This window comes from Hypanus sabinus, chromosome 6, assembly GCF_030144855.1.
Source record: "Hypanus sabinus isolate sHypSab1 chromosome 6, sHypSab1.hap1, whole genome shotgun sequence".
Taxonomy (NCBI): Eukaryota; Metazoa; Chordata; class Chondrichthyes; order Myliobatiformes; family Dasyatidae; genus Hypanus; species Hypanus sabinus.
In genome coordinates, this window is record NC_082711.1 from 171,835,006 (window position 1) to 171,857,459 (window position 22,454).

Here is a 22,454-nt window from a genome sequence, read left to right on the forward strand (position 1 = left end):
CAGACTCCACATCGACAGCACCTGAAGTCACGATCAAACCTGGGTCACTGGAGCTGGCCCGCCCTTCCAGACAGGACGTCTGGTATCTCTCTGCTCACAATGCCAATGCTGAGTGGATCTTTATCAAACACCTTTATTCTTTATTGCAGGAAACTCACCTCCACTCCCACCAGGAGACTTCCAACACACCTTTTACAAAGGATTCTTTTTATACACAAGAACAAGGTGAGGTTACTATTTCCACTGAACACAGTCCTTCCGATCATCAATCGACGTGTTTGTGGTGGTCTGCCATCTGCAGTTGACTCATCTCTGCTACTTTCTTAAGGCTGATTTATAGTTGTTCGTATTGACTATGCCACAGCCTATGCCGTAACCGTGATTTTCACTTCTGCGTTGCTCTATGCCATCGCGAGCATGCACTGGTGAGCACCAGTTGGCGGTGGGGTTTCTATACCACTGTGTTGAGTTTCTTTGTGAGAGACATGGACGAGGAAATGCATTTCAAACATTTTCGTGTGTTGGCAGGTAGATTTGACGATTTGCTTCATCTATTTCGCATCGGTGTACAGACATGGCGGAGAGGAAGCAACCGGAAATGCGATGCTACCAAGTGGACCAATCACAGTTGTTGCGGTCTGCGTTGCCATGATGTGTGAGTAACTTTTCTGGAGAGGTGCAAGTCACCCTACAGCATAGGGTACATGTTAACTACGGTGTTGATGCAATGCACAAGTATAAATCAGCCTTTACTCTTACACCATGTTCAGTACATTGCGCGCTTGTAGTCACGTATTCCTTTAGTAAACACATTTCTTACAGTTTCTTCTTGTTACCTTGATCACACTCATATACTGCAATGTATCAGCTTAGCACTCTGGGGTGATACAACTCCATTTTATCACATCGATTGGTTACAAAAACAACACAGTTCAATACATACATGGGTAAACATAAGATGGGCTGAACAATCTGTTTTAATGACGTAGGTTCCTTATAAAGCAAACCCTGCAACCATCACTTCAATCTCCAATCTCACCCATCCCAGTCTCCCCTTTAAACCGATCAATCCCCCCCCCCCCGCCCCGATATCTCGACCAGAAACATCCGCAAATCTTTTCCCTCTCTACAGATGCTGCTTGACCCACTCAGCTCTTTCTTGTTGCTCCTGACTCCAGCATCGGCAGCTGCTTCTTGTGCCTCCTGTGACCACCAGTCTCTTGTGTTAGCACGGGAGCTGAGCGCTGCTCCCAGAGTTCACCCCAACATCAGTCAGCAGCAAGGCCAGCTGGAATCTGTCCTGCCTCTCTCCCCCAGCCATGTCTCAGAGAGACGTCACACAGACAACATGGCAGTGTTGGATCCTGACACTTTTGTGATCCAAAGATTCTTCAGAAGTCAAGAAAGAGGCCTAAGGTTTGTTGATTATGATAATTTTATTAAATGTTACAAGAGAAAGAAGAATGAGAAGCAGCTTCAAGAGATGAAAGAAAAAGACCGTATCAAAAAAGATTCGTGACCTTCTCATACCCAGTTTAGAGAGAACAGAATTCCACTGATAAGAATTAACCTACTGTACACTTAGAGCTACTTAATTCTCTACTTCCTAGACCTAATAAAGTGAACACTGAGTGTAAGTTCGTGGTCTTCTGCTTCTGTAGCCCATCCACTTCCAAGGGTTGAAATGTTGTGCGTTCAGAGATGCGCTTCTGCACACAGAGATACTTATAGAGGGATGGGTTAGTAAGTTTGCTGATGACACAAAGGTTGGGGATGTTATGGACAGTGTGGAAGGCTGTCAGAGGTTACAGCGGGACATTGACAAGATGCAAAACTGGGCTGAGAAGGGGCAGATGGAGTTCAACCCAGATAAGTGTGAAGTGGTTCAGGTTGGTAGGTCAAATATGATGGTAGAATACCGTATTAATGGTAAGACTCTTGGCAGTGTGGAGGATCAGAGGGATCTTGGTGTCTGAGACCATAGGACACTCAAAGCATCTGCGCAGGTTGACTCTGTGGTTAAGAAGGCATAAGGTGTATTGGCCTTCATCAATCATAGAATTGATTTTAGGAGCCGAGAGGTAATGTTGCAGCTATATAGGGACTCTGGTCAGACCCCACTTGGAGTACTGTGCTCAGTTCTGGTTGCCTCACTACAGGAAGGATGTGGAAGCCACAGAAAGGGTTTACAAGGATGTTGGGGAGCATGCCTTTATGAGAATAGGTTGAGTGAACTCAGCCTTTTCTCCTTGGAGCGACGGAGGATGAGAAGTGACCTGATAGAGGTGTACAAGATGATGAGAGGCATTGATTGTGTGGATAGTCAGAGGCTTTTTCCCAGGGCTGGAATGGTTGCCACTAAAGGACACAGGTTTAAGGTGCTGGGGAGTAGATACAGAGGAGATGTCAGGGGTAAGTTTTTTTGCTCAGAGTGGTGAGTGCTTGGAATCGGCTGCCGGCAACGGTGGTGGAGGTGGATTCGACAGGGTAAGCCTAGTAATTTCTAAGGTAGGGACATGTTCGGCACAATTTTGTGGGCCAAAGGGCCTGTATTGTGCTGTATGTTTTCTATGTTTCTACCACCATGGTAACACATTCTTGTATGAGTTACTGTCACCCTCCTGTCAGCTTAACCAGTCCGGCCATTCTCCACTGACCTCTCTCATTCACAAAGTAGTTTTCTCCCACAGAACTACCGCTCACTGGATGCTTTTTTGTTTTTTTTTTGCACCATTCTCTGTAAACTCTAGAGACCGTGTGAAAATTCCATGAGATCAACAGCTTCTGAGATACTCTAACCACCCCATCTGGCACCAAAAAGCATTCCACAGTCAAAGTCACTTAGATCGCATTTCTTCCCCATTCTGATGGTTGGTCTGAACAACAACTGAACCTCTTGACCATGTCTGCATACTTTTATGCATTGAGTTGCTGCCGCATGATTTGGCTGATTAGATATTTGCACTAATGAGTGGGTCAGGTGTACCTAATAAAATGGACACTGAGTGTATAAATTAGGCAGATTATTGTGGAGTGACACCTGATACTGAAAACAAGGACATGTACATTTGGCAGGACTGTGGGTTTTAAACGTCGACCACACTTTTTTCCAGAGTTGCAGCCTGGCCTGCTGAATTCCTTCAGCATTTTGAGTGTGTTGCCTGGATTTCCAGCGACTGCAGATTTTCTCTTGTTTGTGACATGTGTATTGGTGATTGGATGTGCTGGGGGCAGCCCACAAGTGTCACCCTGCTTCTGGTCGTTAACACAGCACGCACACAACTTATTAACCCTAATCCGTCTTTGGACTGTAGGAGGAAACCAAAGCACTGGGAGGAAACCCTCACAGTTGCACGAATAACGCACAGACTCCTTACGGACAGCAGTGGGAATTGAACCCCAATTGGTGATCACTGGCGCTGTGAAGTGCTGCGCTAACCACTATACTACAGTGGAGCCATAGGGGACAGTAACAGGCCTTTTGGCCCATCTAATCTGGGCTGTTCATCAAGCACCCACTGACATAACTAGCGCCGGCCACTACTCTACTGTGCTGCGCCTCAGGGAGTGAGGGATCACTGGGCTGCAACTACACGTTCACACAGGCAAAACATGGCGATATTCATCCAGCTCAGAGCCAGTTGAAAGCTAGGTTAAGAAGGAAACGTGAAATGTTGAATTCCATGGAGCTGAATTCAGAGAAAGCAGAACAGAAGAGGAGGAGCCTGTGGGAGCAGTGAGTGTGCCACACCACAGCTCATACTCTGTAATATAACGTAAGAATTTGAAGAATCCTGTGGTAATTAAGATTCTGGAGTTCACGTACACTCCCAGTGTCGATGATCAAATACATTTGAGGTTTGGAAAAAAAACACATTACAAATGGCTGTTATACTCTCGAGGGCAATTGGGAGAACTACTTTAGGAGGGGCTAGGGACAGGAGATCTGGTTACAATTACAAAGTGGTGTTGAAAACAAAAGGCGGTGTGTGAGTGGGCCACACAGATTTTGTCACACCAGGTGACAAGACGCACCAACAGTCCATAGATCAGAAAACGTCACAGTGTAGGAAGCCATTCAGTCCCTTGCCCCTCTGCAAGCCCCTTTCTCGTGGAACGAGGACCCTAGGTTGACAGTGGAAATGGTGTGCTGGCCACCACAAATTCCCACCTGCATAAACAACCGGATAACCAGTGTTCAAGCAACACACACAAAATGCTGGTGGAACGCAGCATCTATAGGGAGAAGTGCTGTCGGCCCGAAACGTCAACTGTACTTCTCCCTATAGATGCTGCCTGGCCTGCTGCGTTCCACCAGCATTTTGTGTGTGTAGAGTTGTTTGAATTTCCAGCATCTGCAGATTTTCTCATGGATAACCAGTGTTAGTGACAGCGAATCGGGGATAAATAAGATTCATGAACGTCCAAGATTCAACATTGTTAATTGTCATTCGTCAGTACACGGTGTAAAGGAGAACAGTAAGATTGTTACTCCAGATCCAAAGCAGCACAAAAAACACAATAGCATAATAAACACAACAGATATCAATACAGAGAGTGCCTATAAAAAGTATTCACCCCCCCCACCCCAGCCCCCCAGGTTTTCACGTTTTATTGTTTTACAACATTGAATCATAGTAGATTTAATTTTGCTTTTTTTTGACACTGATCAACAGAAAAAGACTCTTTTGTGTCAAAGTGAAAATAGATCTGAATTAATTATAAACATAAAACACAAAACAATTGATTGCGTAAGTATTCACCCTCTTTTATCACGACACACCAAATCGTCAATGGTACAACCAACTGGTTTTAGAAGTCATATGACTAATTAAATGGAGATCTGTTTTTGGAGACCTGTGTGCAGTCGAGGTGTTTCAATTGATTGTAGTAAAAATACACCTGTATCTGGAAGGTCCAACTGCTGGTGAATCAGTATCCTGGCAAAATCTACACCATTAAGATAAAAGAACTCTCCAAACAACTCTGCAAAAAAGTTATTGAAAAGCACGAGTCAGGAGATGGATACAAGAAGCTAAGTCAATCATCAAGAAATGGAAAGAATATGACATAGCTGTGAATCTGCCAAGAGCAGGTCATTCTCAAAAACTGAGTGATCATGCAGGAAGTGGACTAGTGAGGGAAGCCACCAAGACAAGTCTGGAGGAGTTACAAGCTTCAGTGGCTGATTTGGGAGAGACTGCACATACAACTGTTGCCCAGGTGCCTCACCAGTCACAGCTTTATAGGAGAGTGGCAAAGAGAAAGCCACTGTTGAAAAAACTCTCATGAAATCTCGGCTAGAGTTCGCCAGAAGGCAGGTGGGAGACTCTGAAGTCAGCTGGAAGAAGCTTCTGTGGTCTGATGAAATCAAAATTGAGCTTTTTGGCCATCAGACTAAACATTATGTTTAGTGTAAACCAAACACCACACATCATCAAAAACACACCATTCCTACCGTGAAGCATGGTGGAGGCTGCATCACCCATCTTCATATTGTCTGCAAACTTTGGAACAAAGCCATCAATTCCATCATCCAAACCATGGACATGTAAAGTAAAAAGAATCGGTCCCAACAAAGACCCCTATGGAACACCACTAGTTATTGGCAGCCAACCAGAAAAGGTTCCCCTTTTTCCCTACTCTTTGCCTCCTGCCAATCAGCCATGCTTTATCCATGCTAGAATCTTTCCTGTAATACCATGTGCTCGTAGCTTGTTAAGTAGCCTTGTGTGGCATCTTGTCAAAGGCTTTCCAAAAATCCAAGTATATTACATCAACTGATACTCCTTTGTCTATCCTGTTTATTATTTCTTCAAAGAATTCCAACAGATTTATCAAGCAAGATTTTCCCCTGAGGAAACTAAGCTTACTAAAGCCAATTTTATCATGTGCCTCCAAGTACCCTAAGATCTCATTCTTGATAATGGACTCCATCTGGTCCAGGGGACTTATCTACCTTCAGATCCTTCAGTTTCCCAAGAACCTTCTCTATAGTCATGGTAACTTCACACATTTCATGACCTCTGACACCTGGAGCTTCCATCATACAGTGAAAATCTCATGCAAAATTTCCTTGTCCTCCATTACTATCTCTCCAGCATGGTCTTCTAGCAGTCTGATATCCACTCTTTTACACTTTATATCTGAAGAAACTTTTGGTATCCACTTTAAGATCATTGGCTAGCTTACTTTCATATGCCATCTTTATCTTCCTAATGACTTTTTTAGTTGCCTTCTGTTGGGTTTTAAAAGCTTCCCAATCCTCTAACTTCCCACTAGTTTTTGCTCTCTCTCTGGCTTTTACGTGCTGGCTTTGACTTCTCATTAGCCACGGTTGTGTCAACTTTCCTGTAGAGTACTTCTTCCTCTTTGCGATGTATATATGCTGTGCCTTCTGAACTGCTTCCAGAAATCCCAGCCATTGCTGCTCTGCCATCATCCCTGCCAGTGTTCTTTTCCAATCAATTCTGGCCAACTCCTCTCTCATGGAACTCCCTCTGTACTTCCCTTTACTCCACTGTGATAATGATACATCTGACTTTAGCTTCCCCTTCTCAAATTTCAGGGTGAATTCAATCATATTATGATCACTTTTCCCCTAAGGGTTCTTTTACCTTAAGCTTTCTAATCAAATTCTGGTTCATTTCACAACACCAATCCAGAGTAGCTGATCTTCTAGTGGGCTCAACCACCAGATGCTCTACAACGACATCTTGTAGGCACTCTAGAAATTCCCCCTCCTGGAATCCAGCACCACTCTGATTTTCCCAATCTACCTGCATATTGAAATCCTCCATGACTATTGAAACATTGCCCTTTTGGCATGCATTTTCTATCTTGCATTGTAATTTGTAGACCACATTTTTACTACTATTTGGGGGTTTGTATACAACTCCTGTCAGGGTGTTTTTACCCTTAGCTCTACCAACAAAGATTCAACACCTTCTGACCCTATGTCATCTCCTTCTAATGACTTGACTTCATTTTTATACCAACAGAGCAATGCTGCCACCTCTGGCTTCCTGCCTGTCCTGGACATTAAGCAAGCTCCCAGCTTTCACCCATGATTCAGTGATGGCCACCACAACATACTTGCCAATGTGCAATTGTGTTACAAGTTCATCTATCTTTTTCTGTATACTGCGTGTATTCAAATATAACATCTTCACCCTTTTTGATTCTGTCCACACTTTACGTTCCAACTCATCGTGTTCACTGCAATTTTGCCGTATCAGTGGCCCCAACCTCTCCTCACTACACATTGCCTCTGTTTGTAAACCAGCTCCCTCATCTTCACCACTATCAATAGTGAGGAGGTTCGATTACCCTATCGAGTGATTTTTGTATATTTTCCAGCTAATGGACAAAACTGACATCTGTAAAAATGGAAACTCGCTCATGACTTGGGGTAATCCTGCTCTATCTGCTCACTTGACGTAATCCAACCATCCAATGGGAAGTGGACTTGCCTGAAACGTCGACTGTGTATTCTTTCCAATACATGCTGCCTGGCCTGCTGAGTTCCTCCAGCGTTTTGTGGGCATCGCTTTCCAGCATTGGCAGATTTTCTCTTGTTAGTGATCCAATGCAAAGGGTCAGTTTAACAGCCTTGTCTTAGTCAGTGGAGCCTCTGATTCCACTGGGTCCTCACAGAAAGCAGACTTAGCAATTTTTGTTAACAAATTCAAAACCCCTGATTTTAGACATGAGGGAATAATTTTAAGGTAATTGGAGAAAAATACAGGAGTGATATCAGAAGTATTTTTTTTCCTTTCACTGGTTGGTAAGTGCATGGAACTTCAGGGTTGACAGAGGCAGAAATGACTCTCAAATGGATGACAGAAAAATAGAGGGCATTGTAGGAAGGAAGGGTTAAATTGATCTCCGAGGAGTTTAAAAGGTCGGCAGAACATTGTGGGCCAAAGGGCCTGTAGTGTTCCATGTTCTGCAACTCCAGAAAGATGTTTTACAACTCTTAATGACTTTTTTCATTTATTCCTTCGTAGGACTTGAACTCCATTTATTGTCCATCCCATCCACAACCCTTTGCCTTCCTGAACTAAAAAGCTTGCGGACTGCGGACCCTTCAATAGAGGGTTAAGAAATGATCGCATTGGAGGTGCAGATGAACGGACCATGTGGGGGGTGTAAAACAGCAGGAGATTTTTCACCGATGGGCACCCGATAATTTCACGGTCTCCATCGCTGGGCTCACTTTTGATTTCCACAATCATTAAATGCGCTGTCATGGCGGAATTTGAGCTCATCCCTCGGTACTTGGTCAGTAATTGAACCACAATTCCAGATACACAACCACTATATAACCAGGGTGGGCTTTCTGTCTTCCTTGGGTTATAATTATCTTATTAAAAACTCTAACCACCAAAGTTAATAACATATCATTCAAGAACCCAAGGGAGTAGCTTGTTTGAGCAAATCATTCCACCCCAGAGACAGCTGGCATCAAGTCCATCCCACATTCAACGGTCCCTGCAGCTTCATTGCTGCTTTGAATACACTGACAACTTCTGCTCCACTTCCACTCGTCCCAGGGCAGTACAGTAGTGTAGCAGTTGTCATAACAATTGTGGTTCAATTCCCGCCGCTGTCTGGAAGGAGTTTGCACGTTAGATGTACAAAACCATGAGGTGTGGTGATTGTCTGATGATGACAGGAAGCCTGGGTGGGAGGGTTTCCGAACTGGAAACGCCATTGCCCTGGGGCAGTTCCACTCTCTCGACCTCGGAAGCCCAGGTCCAGTGGTACGAACAAGCCTCACAAACTGGTGTCTTCCTTGGTTGCAGTGGAATACCTTGACATCTTCTGAGCCTTGTCCTGCCCTTCACTCTCCACGGTGCATTGCAATACCACCTTCCTCGCCATTGGATCCCACTGTAACTCTTATCCACCCAATCCACCGGAGCTGACTTCACATGCTGGGACAGGCAACCATTAACTGTATAGATGGCATTCGTTAGTCTCGAGAGACCATGGATTTGTGCCTTGGAAAGTTTCCAGGGCGCAGGCCTGGGCTGGGTTGTATAGGAGACCGGCAGTTGCCCATGTTGCAAGTCTCCCCTCTCCACGCCACCGATGTTATCCAAGGGAAGGGCAAGGGCCGATACAGCTTGGCACCGGTGTCGTCGCAGAGCAATGTGTGGTTAAGTGCCTTGCTCAAGGACACAACACACTGCCTTAGCTGAGGCTCAAACTAGTGACCTTCAGATCACTAGACCAATGCCTTAACCACTTGGCCACAATTGTAAGGAGTAAATTCACGCAGGCTTTTCCCTGCTGAGATTGGGAGAGACTTGAACTGGAGGTCATAGGTTAAGGGTGTAAGGTGAAATATTTAAGGACAACTCTTCACTCAGAGGGTGGTGCCAGCACGGAACAAGCTGCCAGTGGAAGTGGTGGATACAGGTTCATTTGCAGCACTTGAGAGAAGTTTGGATCGGAACATGGATGGGAGGGGTGTGGAGGGCTATGGCCCAGGTGTGGGTCAATGGGACTAGGCATAGATTAGATGGGCTGAAGGACCTGTTTCTGTGCTCCATGGCTTTCTGTGACACCACAACATGGCGACACTCAAGGGCTGCCCAGAGCCGATCCTTGTTGGTCGCTGTCGCAAAATACGACACATTTCACTGTATGTTTCAATGTACTTGTCAAATAAAGTTAATAAAGCTGACATTAAATTTCAGCTCCCCGGGAGAAATGCACATCAACAGCAATCCCTACTCTACTCAGACCAATTGGGATAACAAAACCATAAAGCATAGGAACAAAATTAGGCCACTCAGCCCATCGAGTCTGCTCCGCCATTCCAACATGGCTGTTTATTTTCCCTCTTAACCCCATTCCATGGTCCAACGACAAGCAATACAACAGGAAAGCAGGCCCTCTGCCCATCGTTGGCACCGACTATCAAGCAGTTACAGTCATCATCCTTTTGTGCCGTGTCGTATAACATGGACGATCACCACGACCATGACTGCTCTTGGCAAATTTTTCTACAGAAGCGGTTTGCCATTGCCTTCTTCTAAACAGGGTCTTTACAAGATGGATGACTGCAGCCATGATCAATACTTGTCAGAGATTGTCTGCCTGGTGTCAGTGGTCGCATAACCAGGACTTGTGATGTGCACCACCTGCTCCCATGGGTCACATAACCCTGATCGGTGGGGGTGGGTGGGGTAAGCAAATGCCACACACCTTGCCCAAGGGTGACCTGCAGGCTAGCAGAGGGAAGGAGTGCCTCACACCTCCCCTGGTAGAGGCGCACCTCCACCCCATCATCCTAGTAGTTAGAATAAACCTGTTGAAAATAATCTACAAATGCTTCTTACCCTCTCCGCCCCCACACTGCTCGGAGGGCCGCCCTTCAGTGGTGCGTTGGAGACATCAGAAAGGAGGTTCGCTGACCACTGCCCCCCCCCCACCTCGCTAAAGTCCCTTTGTACTGCAGGAAGGCCCTGACCCTTGTGGTAGCTTTATTTAATATTTGCCGCATTCACAGGACGTGCATTTACAAAATCATGATGGGCATACACAGAGTGAACGCAACACAGATTTTTTGCTATGGAAAGGGAGTCAAAAACTAGAAGGCAGAGGTTAAAAGTGAGAGGGGTGAGATTTAAAAGGGGCAACTTCTTCACCCAGAGGGTGGTCAGTATATGGAACGAGCTGTTTAAATTAGCGGTTGGGGCAGTTACATTAACAATACGGTAGTGTGGCGGTCAGTGTAACGCTTTACAGCACCAACAACCCACATTCAATTCCCGCTGCCGTCTGTGAGAAGTTGGTACTGTTCTCCCCTTAACCACGTGATCTCCAGCTCCTCAGAAAGCAAGCAACCACAATACAGAATATTTTGCCTGGCCTAGTAGATCCCCGGACCTCACAGGGCCCGTGGAGGGGGCCAGGGAAAGGGGAGCTGTGTCCAGGTTTACACCCCCCCGCCTCCCAGAGCAGCCCAAAGCCAGGGTGGCAGGCTGGGGGCTGTGGCGGTGCAAGGAGATCAGTCTCCCTTGCACCCCACGTGTGGGCACGGAGTGGAAGGAGGCAAATGTCAGCACACTCACACAGGCACACCTGGGCTGTTACTTTACACCAGAGCAATGTGCCTGAGACAGAGCCTTCTGGGCAGGAGCCGACAAGCCTCGTGGGCTCTTCTGCTCCCACAGTGGCTTCCTCAGTTGCTCCACCAGCGCAGTTGCAATTACATTACAATGGGGCACACATTCAATTAGACAGGTCACTGCCTGTGTACAGACCCTCCAAAGCACCACCTCTCCCAGTCATCCCCACTCCCCATCCCACAACCATCATGGTTCTGAACCAGCACAGATAACTTCACTCCCCTCAACCCTGAACTGGCTCCACGACCTACAGACTGTGTCAAGGACTCTACGACTCGTGTTCGCAGGATTATTTATTTACATTTTTTTTTATTATTTGCACGATTTGTCTGCTTTTGCACATCAGTTGTTTGTCTTTGCTATTTATAGATTTTCATAAATTTTATTATACGTATTTTTCTGTAAATACCCGCAAGAAAATGAACATCAAGGTAGTAAAGGGTGACACATAATTGCTTTGATGAGAAAGTTACTCTGAACCCCTCTACCTTACTTCCATCTCACATCCTGGATACTTCAGTCAAGTACTTGGAACTTTATCAGGACTGGAATGGAAAAAGGCAGAAGCCAGAACGAGGTGGTCTCACCTATCAGCTGCCAGCTTTCACTTCTCTCCCTCTTCCCATCTTCTTTATCTGGCTTCTGCCCCATTCCTTTCCAGTCCTGGCTGGTCTTGGCCTGAAACGTCAACTGTTCCATGGATGCTCCTCGACTTCCTGAGACCCTCCAGTGATTTGGATGCGGTGCTCAGTGCTTTTAAGAGAACAATTTACCAAACAATTGTTGGGTGCTCCCGAAGCAACCTCCTCTACGTTGGTGAGACCCATCGTAATTTAGGGGACTGCTCTAGCCTAGCAGCTCCGCACCATCCGCCACGAGTGTGACTTCTCGTTGGCCAAACATTTTAATTCCGATTCCCGTTCCCGCGCGTCCTCTTGTGCCAAGATGACACCAGCTCAGGGTGGAGGAGCAACACCTTATATTACATCTGGGTACCCTCCAACTTGATGGTGTCAATATTAATTTCTCCTTCCAGCGAACATATTCCCCCTCCCAATCCTCTATTCCTCATTCTGACCTTTTACCTCACCTACCTATTACTTCCCCCGGGTCCCCTCCTCCTTCCCTTTCTCCTACTGTCCACTCTCCTCTCCTATCAGATTCTTTCTTCTCCAGCCCTTGACATGTCCCACTCACTTGGCTTCAGCTATCACCCTCCACCTTCTTCCCCCCTCACCACCACCTTTCCATTCTCGCATCTTCCCCATTCCTTTCCAGTCCTGAAGAAGTGTTTCGGCCTGAAACCTCGACTGCTTGTTCACTTCCATGGATGTTGCCTGACCTGCTGAGTCCCTCCAGCATTTTGTGAGTATTACTCGACAGAAAGAAAGTTATCTATTCCCAGCTAGCTGCAATGTTGAAGAAATTCTTGTCCTCTTGAAAGTGCGCCAGAGGGATACAGCACAGTACAGAGATGATTCTGTTTGCTTTTTGGAGATGATAATATTTACCCCAGCGACATTCGGAACACTGGCATTTTATACAACACAGAACAGCAGAACACTAAATCAGGCTCTTCAACGCACGGTGCCTGTGCTGAGCGTGATCAGAATGGTCCACGTGTCTATGCAAAAGCCTCACAAGCAACACATCCTAAACTACTCTTTCGAGGCACCGAGCGCAGTCCACCACACTGGTGCTTCATGCTTTCAGGGAGAATGGGAACATCGGGCTGGAAACAGAGCACACAAGTCTCTCGAAGCTGACGTGCACAGAGGGAGCAGCGCATTACCGGTCCCAACTCGTACCTTGTATATCAAAGTGTCGGTTGAGCCGAGACCTTCTGGTTTCATCAGTGTATGGGACAGCTGTCCAAGGCATCTCACTGAAATACTGTTTGTAGGAATCTTCTGACCTGTGGAGGGAAGAGAGTAAGCAGTCAAAGTTCAAGCCATGAGGTACGGGGAGGGAGCTTGTTTTTACGTTGCAGTGTAGGACCCAGTGGAGACTAGCGGCCTGCACGACAGCCAATCAGAACAATGCATCGGTCCAGCGTGAACGCGAGTACTTGACAGGAACAACACTCAACTGCACGCTGATGACGTCACCTTGGCTGGAGACAAAACATTTGCGGCCTAGCCTCCAGGCTTGGCGATCGACCCTACAGGCAAGCACTCCACCCCAGCAACCAACCTTCTTTTTCATTTCAGTGAAGGGTGACCCTACTAAAATCATGAGGGGCATGGATAGGGTGAATGTAGCCAGTCTTTGCCCCAGGGTTGGGCAATGAAGAACTAGAGGGCACAGATTTAAAATGAAAGGAGGTAGATTTACCAATTTACTGAAAATTGGTTTATTAGTGTCACATTTATTTATTTACTGAGATACAGTGTGGAATAGACTCTTTGAGCCATGCAGCCTAGCAATCCTCCCAATTTTCATCCTAACCTAATCACAGAGCTCCTTCAAATGAAAAACTAACCTACTAACCGGTTCGTTTTTGGACTGTGAGAGGAAACCAGAGCACCTGGAGGAAACCTACGTGGTCACGCGTTTGCCCTCACATGGCAACGAACCCGTTACAGACAGCGGCGGGAATTGAACCTGGGCCCGTGCCACCCTCAAGGTACCGTGGATAACTTTGTTCTGCACAGCACCCGTGCACATCATTTCACCGCATCTGTAGAGTTATACAGCATGAAAACAGGCCTTTCAGCCCAACCGGGCCCACGGTGACTACCATGATATCCCAGTCAAGCTTATCCCATTTGCCAGAACTTGGGCCATGACCTTCTAAACTAGGGATTCCCAACCTGGGGTGCATGGAACCCTTACTTAATGGCATTGGGCCATGGCGTACACAAAGTCAGAATCGGACCTTTCTCCTATGTAATCGTCCAAGGTACACGGCACGTTATATCAAGGTAATACATAATGCAGAATGTTGTGCTACAGTTAGAGAAAACGCGCAGTAAAGGCAGACAGGGTTAAGTGTGAGGTCAAGAGTTCATCTTGTAAAAGGTGTGTAAAATCATGAGGGGCACAAAAAGCGTTGATGTGTGTACCCCCCACCCCCACCCCGAGGTTGGCGAATCAAGAACTAGAGGGCAAAGGCTTAAGGGGAGAGTTTGTGACTGCCCATTACACTGCTGGTGTTTAGGGCAGCAATGAAGGTCCCTCATCTCTCTCTCTCACACACAGATATAGGGTTCCTCATTGCTGCTTCCCTGATCACTTTTTTGACCAGTCAGGGTTGTTAGGCCTGAGCTGAAAGATGAGAGAGGAAAGAATGATTTTCTTTAGAAATACAGCGAGGAACAGGCGCTTCTGGCCCAATGGGCCATACTGACCAGCAACCCACAGATTTGACCCTGGCCCAATCACTGGACAGTTAACAATGTCCAATTAACCTACTTCCCGGAACGGCTGTGGGAGCACCCAGAGGAAACCCAGGCACTCTCTTCAATAGGGGCGACTTCTTCTCCTATAGGATGGCGAGTAAATAGGATGAGCAGCCAGAGGAAGTGTACACAAACAACATTTAAAAGGTATTTGGACAAGCAGATGGAGAGGAGAGGTTTAAGAGGCAGGCAAATGAGACAGGCTTAGATGGGAATCTGGGTCGGCATGGACCAGATGGGCCGAATGGCTGCATGACTCTTTGACATTGACCTGACTTGCAGGAGGTGGCATTCCTGAGGCTAAACAGGACACAGATGCTGGGACCAGAGCCAGAGTCTGTCAGCGAAGGAATCGGGGAGAGATTTACAATGTCAACGGTGAGGTGTTTGTTCCTACAGCTCGGTGGGTATAGAGTTAGGAGGCAAACTCGCAGGATACAGGATGCCCATGAGGTTTATGTTGAAACTTGTGAATTCTCTGCTCCAGTGGTCTGCGGACACTTGTTCACCGAGTACATTGCTCACTGTCGATGCTTGGGACACCAATCTGGAGGGGAAAAGGATTTGAGGATATGAACCAGCTGCAGCTCGTTGAATGAAGGGGGATGTTGGGCAGATACGCCAACCCGTCTCGAGAGCCTGGTCTGACTGGCTTGGAGATCTAGCAAGAGAAAATTTATGCAAGGAGTATCGTCAAAGGGCAAGCTGCGGCTGGACTTGTAACAAGTTTGTCTCTGGTGATCCAGTTGCCAAGCCATCTTAATTCAACCCCAGAACAGGAAAAATCTGATGTTTATAACTACAATCAGTGGTTATAAATACAGGCACCAGACTTGGAACAATGCCAGAGATAACTGTGCACTTGGCTTTAGTTTCACAAGTGTCAGTCAGTCACCCAGGTCACGCTCTCTTCTCGCTGCTGACAGAAGCCTCAGATCCCTCATTACCAGGTTCAGGGCGTTATTACCTGCAACCATCAGGCTCCTGAATCAGCATGGGCAACTTCACTGACAACTCTGGACTGATTCCACAACCTACACACACTCTCAGGGACTCTTTACAACTTGTTCTCAGTGTGATTTTGATTTGCACAGTTTATCTCCTTTTGCATGTTGGTCGTATTATTTATGTATAGTTTTTTTGTAAATTCTGTTTTATTTCTTTTTCCTCTCATAAATGTCTGCAAGAAAATGAGTCTCAGGGAACTATATGCTAGCATGTATGTACTTTGATAATAAATTTACTTTGATTAGAGGTGGCTTGTCACATAGACACACACTGTGTTGTATCACTCACTGGCTGTACACTCGCTAACATGCCCGAGGACAAAGACAATGAATGCAAACACCACCCCGACTTGCCTTTTGTTATGATGTAGGAAGTGGCCATTCAGCCCATGAAGTCTATACTGACCCTTACAATAATCCCTCCAGTCACATTCCCCATGCAACCTATTCTCTTTCACATGCCAAAGAACTCCCCTGAACTCTGCTGCTCAGTTACACACTGGGAACAACTTACGGCGTACAATCAAACCGAGAGTTGAAGCGCACGGAGTCAAGAGGGAGGTCGAGGCATGTTTGAGGAGAAATTGGAGCAAGGTGGAGGCATGTTCAATATGGAGTCGGGGCTTGCGAATCGGAGAAACGTCAGAGCAGAGGAGGGGCAATTCAGGGCCTGTTCACCTTAACTGGGAGCGAGGTTTGATTGATCAACCACTGAGCCGATTTAGAATGGTCAGGCACGGGGTGTGGTGACAGGGTCCAGGACCAGCGCACATTGAGGCGACAAGGCCTGGGTCCTAGAGGGAGGAATAACTTGATGTTTGGACCATTTAAATACTAGGCCAGACTAGGTGTTGGGACCAGAGGCGAGAGTTGGGCTGGTTCTGCTAGCTGATCTGCAATGTTCACTCCACTCTTTGCACTGAGGCTGAGGCTGTGGGCCTGCTCAGGCTGCTCTGGACTCAGGAACAGTTATGCTGCTATGTGCTGAACTGAGGTTGAGGCTGTGGGCCTACTCCAGGCTTCGTGTCTGAGGACTCACTTTCATTTTAAATGCTATCTCCTTACTTTTGTTTGCACGATTTGTGTTTTCCCGCCTCTCTCTCTCTGCACATTGAGAGTCTGTCGGGTATTTTTCATGGGTTCTTTCGGGTTTCTTGTTTTGTGGCTGCCTGCAAGGAGACAAATCTCCAGGTTGTATAATGTACACATACTTTTATAATAAATATACCTTGTATTTTGAACAGACTTCAGCATCTGCAGTCTTTTTTGCCTCTAGTGTTATTTACAGTTCTAAGTCCCTATTCTTATATTCTATCTGTTCCAGTTCCTGAACAAGTCCCCGTTCTTATATCTTATATATAAAACATCTGATAGTATGCACTTCAGACTTTACCATAGAGACAATAAAATGCATTTTAACTATCTGGGAATACAGATACATAATTCATTGAAAGTGTTGTCAGAGGTAGATAGGGTCGAAAAGAAAGCTTTTGGCACATTGGCCTTCATAAATCAATGTATTGAGTGCAGGAGATGGGATATTGTTCAAGATGTTGGTGAAGCCTGGTTTGGAGTATTGTATGCAATTTTGTTCACCTTCCTACAGGAAAAGATGTAAACAAGATTGCTGGGTCTGGAAGGCCTAAGCTATAAGGAAGGATTGAATAGGGTAGGACCGTATTCTTTAGAATGTAGAAGATTGAGGGGTTATTTGATAGGGGTATAGATAGGGTGATTGCAAGCAGGCTTTTCCCACTGAGATTGGGTGACACTACAACTAGAGGTCATGGGTTAAGGGTGAAAGGTGAGAAGTTTAAGGGGAACATGAGAGGAAACCTCTTCACTCAGAGGGTCCTGAGAGCATGGAACGAGCTGCCAGCATGAGTGGTCCACGTGAGCTCAATTTCAACGTTTAAGAGAATCTTGGATAGGTGCATGGATATCAGGGGTATGGAGGGCTATGGTCCTCTTGCAGGTCATTGGGAACAGGCAGTTTAATGGTTTCAGCACGGACTAGATGGGCCGAAGAGCCTGTCTCTGTGCTGTACCTCGCTATGAATCTATTCAATTCTATTGCTTACTTAATCCTCACACAGAAGCCACAATAGCGAGACCAGAGGTATAATGGGTCAGATCTTCTGCTGTCCCAAGAATGCTTGTTGTCCACACTGGAGTGAGAGTGTCAATGGTCTTTAGAACCATGGAATGTTAGAGATCTAACGTGTTTGCAACATAACAATTGAGGGGGATAGGAAGTATGAAGAGAACGCTTGTGCAGGGTTGAGACCAAGAGAAACTGACATCTGCTGATGTTAGCTGCCAAGACTGTGTGGGGAAGGCTGATCTGTGAAAGAGATGTAACTGGAAAAAAGAAATTAACCCAAAGACGTACTTTGAAAATAAATTTTCTTCAGTTAGATCAATACCCTCCCCTGGTGCTGACAGAAAATTGGACAACTACATTCCATCTGACAGTCCCTGGCCGACCATATGTCAGAATCTACAGGCAACGTCAGCCGTCTGCAGGGAAAGCCACTCCCGAGGGATCACCTTCCAGAGCTTTGCTTGCATCTGGAACTTGTCTCTGTACAACAGCTTCGAAGGAAGAAAGCTGACAAAGCTTCAAAGCCCACTGGTGTCCAGTTCAGGGTACGACATCACAGGCATGATTTATTTGGATTTTTCCAGTGCCTTGGTGGAGCTGCTGCCTCCCAGTGTCAGAGGCTTGGGTTCAACCCTGACTTCTGGTGCTGCTTGTGTGGAGTTGGAATGTTCTCCTTACGATCACGAGACTTTCCTCGCACATCCCAAAGACGAATGGTGAGGACTGGCTCATGAACCTCTGCTTTCCTCCTCCTGAGGTCAATAATCAGGTCCTTGGCCTTGCTGACTGGCAGTGAGAGGTTGTTGCTATGGTGTCACTCAGCCAGGTTTTTCAGTCTGCCTTGTGTATGCCAATTCGTCACCACCTTTGTCAAGTCACTTCTATTGTCATTTCGACCATAATTGCTGGTACAATACATCGTAAAAATGAGACGACGTTTTTTCAGGACCATGATGTTACATGACACAGTACAAAAACTAGACTGAACTACGTAAAAAAAAGACAACACAGAGAAAAAAACCACAACAACTACACTAGACTATAGACCTACCCAGGACTGCATAAAGTGCACAAAACAGTGCAGGCATTACAATAAATACTAAACAAGACAATAGGCACAGTAGAGGGCAGTAAGTTGGTGTCAGTCCAGGCTCTAGGTATTGAGGAGTCTGATAACTTGGGGGAAGAAACTGTTACATTGTCTGGTCGTGAGAGCCCGAATGCTTCAGAGCCTTTTCCCAGGTGGCAGGAGGGAGAAGGGATTGTATGAGGGGTGCATGGGGTCCTTCATAATGCTGTTTGCTTTGTGGATGCAGCGTGTAGTGTAAATGTCCGTGATGGCAGGAAGAGAGACCCCGATGATCTTCTCAGCTGACCTCACTATCCGCTGCAGGGTCTTGTGATCCGAGATGGTGCAATTTCCGAACCAGGCAGTGATGCATCTGCTCAGGAACTTGCTCCATCGGCTCAAGACGCCATCTTCTTAAAATCAAAGGACACCAAGGTCTTCAGAGACAAAGCAAATAAGGGGGTCGCCCCAGTACCTTTCAGAGAACCACGCCAGCGCTTGCCAAATAACAAAGGGCAGGCGGTCAAGCGGTTCACGTCCTTGCAAAAAACCCTGAAAAGGAAACCTGAGAAGCAGCAACGCACCCGACTGACCCACGAGGTACTGTGCACCCTAATGGCAGAGGTCACAGCCATTATAAATGCACGACCACTCCTACCTGTGTCTTCTGACCCAGAAAACCCCTTCATACTCTCGCCATCAATGCTCCCCCTCCACCAGGAGACTTCTCCAACAAGGATTTGTACACAAAGCAATGGAGACAAGTCCAAGCTCTGACAAATCGGTTCTGGTCTCGTTAGAGAGTAATATCTACCTTCGTTGCAACATAGACAAAAGTGGACAGAACCCTGCAGGAATCTTCAAGTTGGAGACTTAGTCCTGCTCAGGGACAAGCAGATCGCCCGCAACAGCTGGCCAATGGCCAGAATCACTGCTACATTCCCTAGTGGGGATGGACATGTCAGGAAGGTCGAGTTGAAGACTACCGACCAAGGCGATGTGAAAATTTACCAAAGACCAGTTACATAAGTCATTCTACTTCTACCTAAGGACTGATTAGAGACTAAAGTTTTGTATTCTGGTCATTGTGACCTTACGAAGGTCAAGCGGGGAGTGTGTTGCCTTTATGGCAGTTATTTAGTTTATAATATTTTCGCTTAATAATTCATTAGTTAGTATTTTCTAGTTAAAATTAGAATTGTTTAAAGTATATTCATTGCCTGTAAAATATATCGGCATGCGATGACGTCACGTCCGGTTTCGCCGCGTCTTGTGGGAAAATACTGGTTTGGGATCAACACAAGGGCGGGGGCTCGCACGAGGGAGACCAGAGCATGAAACAGACTCATGCAAGAAGTTGTTTGTATGCATTAGAAATCACAGTGAGAGCAACGCTGTAAGTTAATAGATAATCGATATGTTGAATTAAAATGTTAACGCTGACTCAGTTAACAAAGTAACGACGGTCGATAAGGTTTATGTTTTCGTTAGTTAAAGAGTTGCAGATAGTTTGTGTTGAAGTGTATTTAAAGCGGTCCATGGCGTAGGTAGATTCTGACTGTATGCTGCACTTTAATGCAATGTAGTTGTAGTTTACTTTTACAAGTATTTACAATGTAAATGCGATATCAAGAAGGGAATAAATACTGTATCAATCTTGTATTGTTTTATCAACAGTTTTCACCATACGTTAATGTGAAGAGTGAACAGTAAATGGTTAATCTTACTGCGACCTTGTTTTCATTGACTATGGTTTATCTCAGCGTTTAATTCGGTGTTCCATTACACCCGTGCAAGAACGCTACACCATACATAGATCAGTCTGCCCACAACCTAAACCCTGTCCACACATAGATCAGTCTACCCACAACCCAAACCCAGTCCATACATAGATCAGTCTGCCCACAACCTAAACCCAGTCCATACATAGATCAGTCTGCCCACAACCCAAACCCAGTCCATAGATCAGTCTGCCCACAACCCAAACCCTGTCCACACATAGATCAGTCTGCCCACAACCCAAACCCTGTCCATACAGAAATCAGTCTGCCCACAACCCAAACCTTGTCCATATATAGATCAGTCTGCCCACAACCCAAACCCTGTCCATACATAGTTCAGTCTGCCCACAACCCAAACCCAGTCCATACATCGATCAGTCTGCCCACAACCCAAACCCAGTCCATACATCGATCAGTCTGCCCACAACCCAAACCCTGTCCATAGATCAGTCTGCCCACAACCCAAACCCAGTCCATACATAGATCAGTCTGCCCACAACCCAAACCCAGTCCATACATCGATCAGTCTGCCCACAACCCAAACCTAGTCCATACATAGATCAGTCTGCCCACAACCCAAACCCTGTCCACACATAGATCAGTCTGCCCACAACCCAAACCCTGTCCATACATAGATCAGTCTGCACACAACCCAAACCCAGTCCACACATAGATCAATATGCCCACAACCCAAACCCAGTCCATAGATCAGTCTGCCCACAACCCAAACCCAGTCCATAGATCAGTCTGCCCACAAGCCAAAACCAGTCCATACATAGATCAGTCTGCCCACAACCCAAACCCTGTCCATAGATCAGTCTGCCCACAACCCAAACCCAGTCCATACATAGATCAGTCTGCCCACAACCCAAACCCTGTCCATAGATCAGTCTGCCCACAACCCAAACCCAGTCCATACATAGATCAGTCTGCCCACAACCCAAAACCAGTCCATACATAGATCAGTCTGCCCACAACCCAAACCCAGTCCATACATAGATCAGTCTGCCCACAACCCAAACCCTGTCCATACATAGATCAGTCTGCCCACAACCCAAACCCAGTCCATACATAGATCAGTCTGCCTACAACCCAATCCCTGTCCATAGATCAGTCTGCCCACAACCCAAACCCAGTCCATAGATCAGTCTCCCCACAACCCAAACCCTGTCCATAGTTCAGTCTGCCCACAACCCAAACCCTGTCCATACATCGATCAGTCTGCCCACAACCCAAACCCTGTCCATACATCGATCAGTCTGCCCACAACCCAAACCCAGTCCATAGATCAGTCTGCCAACAACCCAAACCCTGTCCATACATCGATCAGTCTGCCCACAACCCAAACCCAGTACATACATAGATCAGTCTGCCCACAACCCAAAACCCAGTCCATACATCGATCAGTCTGCCCACAACCCAAACCCTGTCCATAGATCAGTCTGCCCACAACCCAAACCCAGTCCATACATCGATCAGTCTGCCCACAACCCAAACCCTGTCCATAGATCAGTCTGCCCACAACCCAAAACCAGTCCATACATAGATCAGTCTGCCCACAACCTAAACCCTGTCCACACATAGATCAGTCTACCCACAACCCAAACCCTGTCCATAGATCAGTCTACCCACAACCCAAACCCTGTCCATAGATCAGTCTACCCACAACCCAAACCCAGTCCATAGATCAGTCTGCCCACAACCCAAACCCTGTCCATAGATCAGTCTGCCCACAACCCAAACCCAGTCCATAGATCAGTCTGCCCACAACCCAAAACCAGTCCATACATAGATCAGTCTGCCCACAACCCAAAACCAGTCCATACATAGATCAGTCTGCCCACAACCCAAACCCTGTCCATAGATCAGTCTACCCAGAACCCAATCCCAGTCCATAGATCAGTCTGCCCACAAACCAAACCCTGTCCACACATAGATCAGTCTGCCC

The 22,454-nt window shown here is 46.4% G+C and overlaps 1 protein-coding gene across 13 annotated transcripts in view; it reads right to left on the reverse strand.

The window, feature by feature from the left end:
* The window catches only part of nxn (nucleoredoxin), a 173,145-nt gene that overhangs the window by 60,239 nt on the left and 90,452 nt on the right, over positions 1-22,454 (reverse strand). For all 13 annotated transcript variants that reach the window (XM_059973546.1, XM_059973547.1, XM_059973545.1 and 10 more), the window contains exon 5: positions 12,953-13,059. In XM_059973546.1, the coding sequence (XP_059829529.1) occupies positions 12,953-13,059 (107 nt within the window). The remainder of the gene's footprint in view (positions 1-12,952; positions 13,060-22,454) is intronic.